General features: G+C 43.3%; 1 protein-coding gene across 1 annotated transcript in view; it reads left to right on the top strand.

Annotated features, from left to right (window-relative positions):
• Positions 1 to 8,668, top strand: part of LOC128371713 (stromal interaction molecule 1-like) — a 30,159-nt gene extending 21,491 nt beyond the window's left edge. Inside the window, exons 10-12 of the mRNA XM_053332092.1 lie at positions 2,104 to 2,190; positions 5,092 to 5,155; positions 8,045 to 8,668. Coding sequence (XP_053188067.1) covers positions 2,104 to 2,190; positions 5,092 to 5,155; positions 8,045 to 8,477 — 584 coding nt within the window. The 3' untranslated portion in view covers positions 8,478 to 8,668. The remainder of the gene's footprint in view (positions 1 to 2,103; positions 2,191 to 5,091; positions 5,156 to 8,044) is intronic.
• The last annotated feature ends 453 nt before the right edge of the window (positions 8,669 to 9,121 follow it).

Raw genomic sequence — 9,121 nt, 5'->3', positions numbered from 1 at the left:
TCCTTCCTTCCTTCCTTCCTTCCTTACTTCCTTCTTGTCTTCTCTTCTCTTCCCTCCACCTGTCCTTGCTCCCTTTCTTCCTTCCTTCCATCTTTTCTTTCTTTCTCCCTCCCTTCCTTCCTTCCTTCCTTCCTTCCTTCCGATCTTCCCTTCCTTCCTTCCTTACTTCTCTTCCCTCCATCTGTCCTTGCTCCCTTTCTTCCTTCCTTCCATCTTTTCTTCCTCCCTTCCTTCCTTCCTTCCTTCCTTCCGATCTTCCCTTCCTTCCTTCCTTACTTCTCTTCCCTCCATCTGTCCTTGCTCCCTTTCTTCCTTCCTTCCATCTTTTCTTCCGCCCTTCCTTCCTTCCTTCCTTCCTTTCTTCCGATCTTCCCTTCCTTCCTTCCTTACTTCTCCGCCCTCCATCTGTCCTTGCTCCCTTTCTTCCTTCCTTCCATCTTTTCTTCCTCCCTTCCTTCCTTCCTTCCTTCTTGTCTTCTCTTCTCTTCCCTCCATCTGTCCTTGCTCCCTTTCTTCCTTCCTTCCATCTTTTTTTCCTCCCTTTCTTCCTTCATTCCTTCCTTCCGATCTTCTTTTCCTTCCTTCCCTCCATCTGTCCTTGCTCCCTTTCTTCCTTCCTTCCTTCCTTCCGATCTTTCCTTCCTTCCTTCCTTCCTTCCTTACTTCCTTCTTGTCTTCTCTTCTCTTTCCTTCCATCTTTTCTTCCTCCCTTCCTTCCTTCCTTCCGATCTTCCCTTCCTTCCTTCCTTCCTTCCTTCCGATCTTCCCTTCCTTCCGATCTTCCCTTCCTTCCGATCTTCCCTTCCTTCCTTCCTTACTTCTTTACTTCCTTCTTGTCTTCTCTTCTCTTCCTTCCATCTTTTCTTCCTCCCTTTCTTCCTTCCATCTTTCCTTCCTATATTTTCTTCCTTCTCCTTCATTTCCTTACTTCCTTCTTGTCTTCTCTTCTCTTCCCTCCATCTGTCCTTGCTCCCTTTCTTTCTTCCTTCCATCTTGTCTTCCTTCCTTCCTTCCTTCCTTCCGATCTTCCCTTTCTTCCTTCCTTCCTTCCTTCCTTCCTTACTTCCTTCTTGTCTTCTCTTCTCTCCATCTTTCCTCGCTCCCTTTCTTCCTTCCTTCCATCTTTTCTTCCTACCTTTCTTCCTTCCTTCCATCTTTTCTTCCTACCTTTCTTCCTTCATTCCTTCCTTCCGATCTTCTTTTCTTCCTTCCCTCCATCTGTCCTTCTTCCCTTCCTTCCTTCCTTCCGATCTTCCCTTCCTTCCTTCCTTCCGATCTTCCCTTCCTCCCTTCCTTCCTTCCTTACTTCTTTACTTCCTTCTTGTCTTCTCTTCTCTTCCTTCCATCTTTTCTTCCTTCCATCTTTCCTTCCTGTATTTTCTTCCTTCTCCTTCATTTCCTTACTTCCTTCTTGTCTTCTCTTCTCTTCCCTCCACCTGTCCTTGCTCCCTTTCTTCTTCCTTCCATCTTTTCTTCCTTCCTTCCTTCCTTCCTTCCGATCTTCCCTTCCTTCCTTCCTTCCTTACTTCCTTCCTTCCTTCTTGTCTTCTCTTGTCTTCCCTCCATCTGTCCTTGCTCCCTTCCTTCCTCCCTTCCTTCTTTACGATCTTCCCTTCCTTCCTTACTTCCTTCTTGTCTTCTCTTCTCTTCCCTCCATCTGTCCTTGCTCCCGTTCTTCCTTCCTTCCATCTTTTCTTCCTCCCTTCCTTCCTTCCGATCTTCCCTTCCTTCCTTCCTTCCTTCCTTCTTGTCTTCTCTTCTCTTCCTTACTTCCTTCTTGTCTTCTCTTCTCTTCCCTCCATCTGTCCTTGTTCCCTTTCTTCCTTCCTTCGTTCCTTCCTGAATGAATCAAAGCTTCTCTTGTTTTAATTTTTCTTTTTAATTCAGAAAAATCACATTTTATAGTTTTCAGGTGAATGTGAAACGCTTCTGTGACATTTAATATATAATTATTTAAAGTGACTGATCAGTGCAGAGGTTTGTTACCGAGGCTCAGTCCTTCTTCTTCTCTCGGCTCACCTTTGGTCCCGCCCCCCGCCTCTCTCTCCTCTCTCTGATTGGTCCTCTTTTCTTGGCATCTCTCTCTTGATTGGCTCCCTGCAGACGCAGCGTGGCAGATGGACCGGAGAGTGAGCGACCTTTGGCCCCTGAGTGGCATCGCAGACACGCAGTCACCATGGAAACACTCGGGTTGGCCCCCTCCCTCCTCTAGCCCCGCCCCCTCCCCTCCCACCTCTTCTCTGATTGGTTTAAACCTCTGATTGACAGGCATCTTATAGCATCAGAAAACCTTTAATTGATTTTTAGTCAATACAAATTCAGGAAGAAAAATATTAGGGCTGTTAGCGTTAACACGTTAATCGCGATCAGATTAATTCAATCCATAACGCGTTAATGTTTTTTAATCTCATTTTAATGTTGCAAGCCTTTTTGTCCCTTCTACTCCCCCGTAGACGGCTCCTCTAGCTGTAGCGCTATGCTTTGAAGTGGCCTCCTGCAGTAAACCTACCGCGCTGATGGAAAGTAAGAGAGCTACTGGACTTTTGAACGGCTTGTTTAACTTTAAAACACTTCCAGACGCTTCAGTTGACAAGTCAAAAGTAAAATGCAACCTGTGTCAAACGGAGTTTAACTACCACCGGAGTACGTGGAGTTTGAGTTAGCACCTCCACGCTAAACACCCAGGTGCAGCCAAGCCAGCCTCAGCTCCACCAAAGGACCATTTTGGAGTGTGGGAGTCGCAGCAGAGCCGTGATTGATTCCCAGTTAAGACACTCTGGTAAGAAATGCTTTACATTATGGGCTTAAAACTGCCTTCAAATGGAAAATAACAGGATTTTAAACACGCAATTCAAAACGTGATTAATCGCGATTAACTAAGGAAACTCTGCGATTAATCTCGATTAAATAAATTAATCGTTTGACAGCCCTAAAAACAATTTAATGTCTTTTAATAAATGAACAGATTTCGGAGGTTTGAACCAATCAGAAGGCGGCGTTCACCTGAGTGTTGCTGACAGTTTAAACTTATTTTACAGTCATGTGACCTTCATCACGCAGCAGGTCTCCACGTGAACGCCTCCTCACCGTCCTCTTCCTCACTTCCTCACCCTTCCTTCCTCTTCCTCTTCCTCCCCTGGTCAGATCACACAGCTGTTCACTCTTTCATCTTCATCCTCTGCAGACGTGGAAACATCAGCAGCTTCTGTTCACTAACGTCGCCTCACAGAGAAACACTTTAAAGACTCTTAAAGTGAATTCAGACATTTTCTTCTAAACACATTAAATAGGTCATAAATGTATTTCTAAAAAAAAGTGTAAAAAGCATTTCAACCATTTAGATTTGAATTGTGGAGCTAGGGTTAGCATAAACCCGCCCCTGCTGCTGTAGAGGTATAAATACATTCAGCACACACTACTACTACTACAGTCTACAGTTAGCCTGTTAGCTGAGTTAGCACTACTACTACTACAGTCTACAGTTAGCCTGTTAGCTGAGTTAGCACTACTACTACTACAGTCTACAGTTAGCCAGTTAGCTGAGTTAGCACTACTACTACTACAGTCTACAGTTAGCCAGTTAGCTGAGTTAGCACTACTACTACTACAGTCTGCAGTTAGCCAGCTAGCTGAGTTAGCACTACTACTACTACAGTCTACAGTTAGCCAGTTAGCTGAGTTAGCACTACTACTACTACTACTACTACTACTACAGTCTACAGTTAGCCAGCTAGCTGAGTTAGCACTACTACTACTACAGTCTGCAGTTAGCCAGCTAGCTGAGTTAGCACTACTACTACTACAGTCTACAGTTAGCCAGTTAGCTGAGTTAGCACTACTACTACTACAGTCTACAGTTAGCCAGCTAGCTGAGTTAGCACTACTACTACTACAGTCTACAGTTAGCTGAGTTAGCAACGAGGTAGCCGCCGAGCTAGCAGCAGAGTTAGCCGACTAGTTAGCTGCCGAGCTAGCAGCAGAAAGCTCTCAGACGTAGCGTCCATGTTTCTGGTAGAGGTGGTGACTTTGATTGACAGGTGACACTTGGCAGGGGGCGGGGCTTCAGAGGCTGATTTTTAAACAACTTTGAAGCCTAATTTCATATATTTGGTGATTTTTTTTAATCATTCAAATTTGGCAGGGTGGTTAACAACACACTTTTCTGTGGTATGTCAAACTCAGAACAAATATTTATTCTTACTTTACATGAACTTTAAATAAGAGACTCCTCCAACAATCTTTATCTATTATCGTTTGTCTTATTATAATAATTCATTCTGAGATCTGAAACAGATTAGATGGCTGCTGTTTTACTGTAAGCAGCTCTACAGAGGGGAATAAAATATTAATGTTAAGTTATCAAACTCTGATTTAATAGATCAGTGAATTATTCTGCATTTGTAGTTTGAGTTTAGACTTTAACTTGAATATTTCGTCCTCTTGGGTATAGTATAAAGTATAAATTATCACCCAGTTCTGTGTCTTTTTTAACTAACTACGGCTTCATTTACATTAGATTATATTCTAAAAGCAGAAATTATTGAGTATTTTAACTAAATTTAACATCAGAGGATGCAAAGTTTAGATACCATTTATAATATTTTCACTTAATGACTGTTTATAATAAAGCATAAAATAAAAATGATCACCTAATTCAATGAAAGCAAAGATAATTCTACTTGTAAATAATGTAATAAGGAAACTTCTATGTGAGTTTCAGGTGATTAGATGAAATTAATTAATGTTCCTGATATAAAAACATTTTTAAAACTGATTAAATTTAACCTGCAGACGACAGGAAGGTTAAAAGATCAATAAATAAGATCCAAGATAAAGTTTCATGTTCTTTATATCGAGACTAAATTAGATCATCAGATAATTAAAACTTTCAGACTGTGTTGATGATCTAAAGTCTTAATTTAACGAAGTGTTGAAACATTTCCTCTAATTCGTTAAAATAAGTCGAGCGTTTCTTCTTCTACTAAACCCTGACCTTTTCCTCCCGTCTCTTCTTCTCTCCAGCAGACCTGCAGCTTTATGAACCTTTTTAAATAAAGTTTTTCTGTCTTAACGTTTTGTTTCCTCCTGCAGCTCAGAGCGTGATGCCCCTGCGCCAGCGGCTGGGAGACCCCGCTCTCTCCTTCAGCTCTCAGAGGTTGGTTGACTCGTTCACGCCGTCTCGTCCTCCCAGCGGCCGCCAGAATCGCAGCCGCTCGATTGGCCAGCTGGACTTCCTCCCCGTGCCCCCTCCCACTCTCTCCTCCTCGCTGTCCCACCCCTCCATCGGCCCCCCCGCCTCCTCTTCCTCCTCCTCTTCCTCCTACACTGAGACCGCTGTGCTCTTCCGCTCCTCTTTCTTTCGCTCTGTGGAGGCGACGTCCGGCCTCCCGCCAGCAGGGGGTGCCGCGCCGGGCCGCAGGCAGCGCTGTCGCTCCGGCAGCTTCGGGTATCTTCTTCTTCTTCTGCTGCTGCTGCTGCTGCACGGCCGATTCCCCAAAAAATACTGATTCACTAACGAGAACGAACGAAATCAGTCTGAGCATGTGCAAACAGACAATTCATCGTTACAAACACGTAAATTAACAAGTGGAAAGTTTACGAGTAAAATAAGTGAAGAGTTTACAGCTAGCTCGATTTTTTGTTTGATGATTAGTCGGTATTAGAGTTTACGAGATTTGTAAGTAGCCATAATTTAGAGTTTTTTCAAAGTTTTCACGATTTTAAGGTTTCCGAATTTTTCAAGTATTCACAATCTCGAGTTTAATCTTCACCAGTTGTATAAGCGACCATGATTTAGAGTTTTCACGTGGTTACGATTGAAAGTTTACGAATCTTACAAGCGGTCGCACTTATGAGTTTGAGATTTGTAATTAGTAATCATTTAGAGTTTTCAAGGTTTTGTACGTGGTTACGATTTAGTGTGTTGCAGACTTCCGAATTTTACTAGTAGTCACAAATTAGAGTTTATCAAATTATTCGTGTGTTTTAAGGTTTCCGAATTTTATGAGTCGTCCTAATTTTGTCAAATGTTTCGTGTGGTCTTAGTGTTTTGAGTTCTACGTAGTCACGATCTTCCGAGCTTTCCAGGTTTTATGATCGGTCCCGATTTAGAGTTCGCGAGTTTTATGAGATTTATAAGATTTTTTTAAGTTTTCATGTGGTCAGAATTTAGTTTGTCATATTTTTCGCGTATTCACGATTTTAAGGTTTCCGAATTTTAAAAAGTAGTGAAGATTTACTTTGTCAAGTTTTAAAAGTTTGCGAGATTTTTAAGTACCGTGATGAAAAGTTTTCAAAGTTTTCACGTGATCACGATTTTTAAAGTTTAGTCAATTTAGGTTTTTTTTTTTTTTTTTTTTTTTTTACGTGTTTGCGATTTTTATGAGTTGTCACGACTTTGAGTTTTCCGAGCGGTCTTTTTTTTTTTTTTTTTTTTTTTAAGGTTTTGACTTTTTTTTTTCAACAACTCTGATTTCACTGTTTTTATCGTCAATTTTATAAACGATCGCAATTTAGATTTTTCCAAATATAACGAGTATTTACGAGTTTGATTTTTCGTGTAGAGTTTAGCAAGTTATCAGGTTAGTTTACGTTAAGTTACGACTTCGTTTCCTTTAATGATTAACTGTCAGATTTTCTGTTAGTGAGAACAAATCTGCAGTTTACGTGATTTTCATGAATCGGACGCTGATTTCTGTTTTTCTATCGTACGTTTTATATTTTATACTTCGCATCGTCACATCGCTGCTTTAATCTCATTTTCATTTCTCACTAACTTCTTTTCTCAGTTTCCAAAATCTAACTTTTAACTTTTATTCAACACCTTTCAGGACTTCAAGGCTTCCGTAGTTTCCTGCTTTGCTGTTTTTACAATCTTCATTTTTTCCTCATCTGAGTTTATTTCCTAACTAAATTAAAACTTTTATTGGTGCTATTTTCATTTAATTCTAATTTAAATATAAAGTGTTATTTCTACGTGAATGTATTTGAATTAACCGCTGCTAACAAACAAACATCGTTCCTTTAGAGCAGGGTCGTCAAACTCATTTCATTCAAGCCCAATTTGATCTAATGTGGGCCGGTCCATTAAAAGGAAGGAAGGAAGGATCGAAGGAAGGGAGGAAGGAGGAAAGATGGAAGGAAGAAAGAGAAAACAGGATGAAAAGATGGAAGGAAGAAAGGGAGGTTTGGAGGAAGGAAGGGAGGAAGGAGGAAAGACAGATGGAAGGAAGAAAGGGAGGATCGGAGGAAGGAAGGAAGGATGGAAGGAAGGGAGGAAGGAGGAAAGATGGAAGTAAGGAAGAGAAAACAGGATGAAAAGATGGAAGGAAGAAAGGGAGGATCTGAGGAAGGAAGGAAGGATCGAAGGAAGGGAGGGAGGAGGAAAGATGCAAGGATGGAAGGAAGAGGAGAGAAGACAGTAAGGAAAGATGAAAGAAAGGAAGGAAGGAAGGAAGGAAAGATGGAAGGAAGAAAGGGAGGATCTGAGGAAGAAAGGGAGGATCGGAGGAAGGAAGGGAGGAAGGAGGAAAGATGGAAGGAAGAGGAGAGGAGAGAAGACAGTAAGGAAAGATGAAAGAAAGAAAGGAAGGAAGGAAGGGAGGAAGGAGGAAAGATGGAAGGAAGGAAGAGAAAACAGGATGAAAAGATGGAAGGAAGAAAGGGAGGATCGGAGGAAGGAAGGGAGGAAGGAGGAAAGATGCAAGGATGGAAGGAAGAGGAGAGAAGACAGTAAGGAAAGATGAAAGAAAGAAAGGAAGGATGAAAAGATGGAAGGAAGGAAGGAAGAAAGGGAGGATCGGAGGAAGGAAGGGAGGAAGGAGGAAAGATGCAAGGATGGAAGGAAGAGGAGAGGAGAGAAGACAGTAAGGAAAGATGAAAGAAAGGAAGGAAGGAAGGAAGGAAAGAAAGGAAGGAAGGAAAGTGGGCCGGCTTGGACTCCTCGGCGGGCCGGTTCTGGCCCACGGGCCGCATGTTTGACCCCCCTGCGAGTTAGCATCGTTATCTGTCATTAAATAATCTTTCTCTTCTTCTCTCCTTTCAGAGACATAATGAACCGCTCAGACTCTGACTCCTCCCTTCCTCTCCCTCACGCCGAATCACGGAGCCTGTACAGCTCTAAGCCCCTCCCCATGCCGTCCAGGCTCCTCCCCTTCCCCGGCCAGACCTCGGGGGGCGGAGGGGGGGGCGGCGGTCTGGAGAAGAGCTCCAGCCTCGGCGAGCTGAGAGGAAACTCGGCCGTCCTCGCCTCCGCCGGCTCCACCCGGTCGCTCTTCGTCACGTCCGACTCCACCGACGCTCCGCTCCTCTTCTCCTCCTCCTCCTCCTCGTCAGGCAGCGCTCGGGGGGCCGGCGCCGCCCCCCCGACCCGCCGGAGCCCCGTGGAGGAGGACGGGCCCGAGGAGAGCGAGTCCAGCGGCGGGCGGAGGAGAAACGCCTTCAATAAGATCTTCAAGAAGAAGCAGGGACGACACTGAAGAGCCTGACTCCACCCGGGGGGGACGAGGAGGTGGACGAGCCAAACACACAAACCAATGAGGAAGAGGAGGAGGAAGAGGAAGAGGTGATCATAGAAAGCTGAAAGAAAGAGACACTTTCACAAACTGTTTTGTCTTCAGGATGTTTTTGAGCTTCGAACCAAAAATCAATAAAAACGCATCAAAAAAAATAAAAATCAGCTTCAGAACATTTAAACAAGTTACACCAACTGACTGACGGTCACGTGATCTGCAGTTACACCAACTGACTGACGGTCACGTGATCTGCAGTTACACCAACTGACTGACGGTCACGTGATCTGCAGTTACACCAACTGACTGAAGGTCATGTGATCTGCAGTTACACCAACTGACTGACGGTCACGTGATCTGCAGTTACACCAACTGACTGAAGGTCATGTGATCTGCAGTTACACCAACTGACTGACGGTCATGTGATCTGCAGTTACACCAACTGACTGACGGTCATGTGATCTGCAGTTACACCAACTGACTGACGGTCATGTGATCTGCAGTTACAAGCTTTTTTACTGGAGATGGAAAAAAAAAACAAAAAAAAACAAAGTAAAGTTTTTCAGTTCAAAACTTTCTACCCAAAAAGTCCAAAGTTTAGAAAGTTTTAA

The sequence above is a fragment of the Scomber japonicus genome, chromosome 13, assembly GCF_027409825.1.
Source record: "Scomber japonicus isolate fScoJap1 chromosome 13, fScoJap1.pri, whole genome shotgun sequence".
NCBI classification, from domain to species: Eukaryota; Metazoa; Chordata; class Actinopteri; order Scombriformes; family Scombridae; genus Scomber; species Scomber japonicus.
This window is presented reverse-complemented; position numbering and strand designations above follow the sequence as displayed.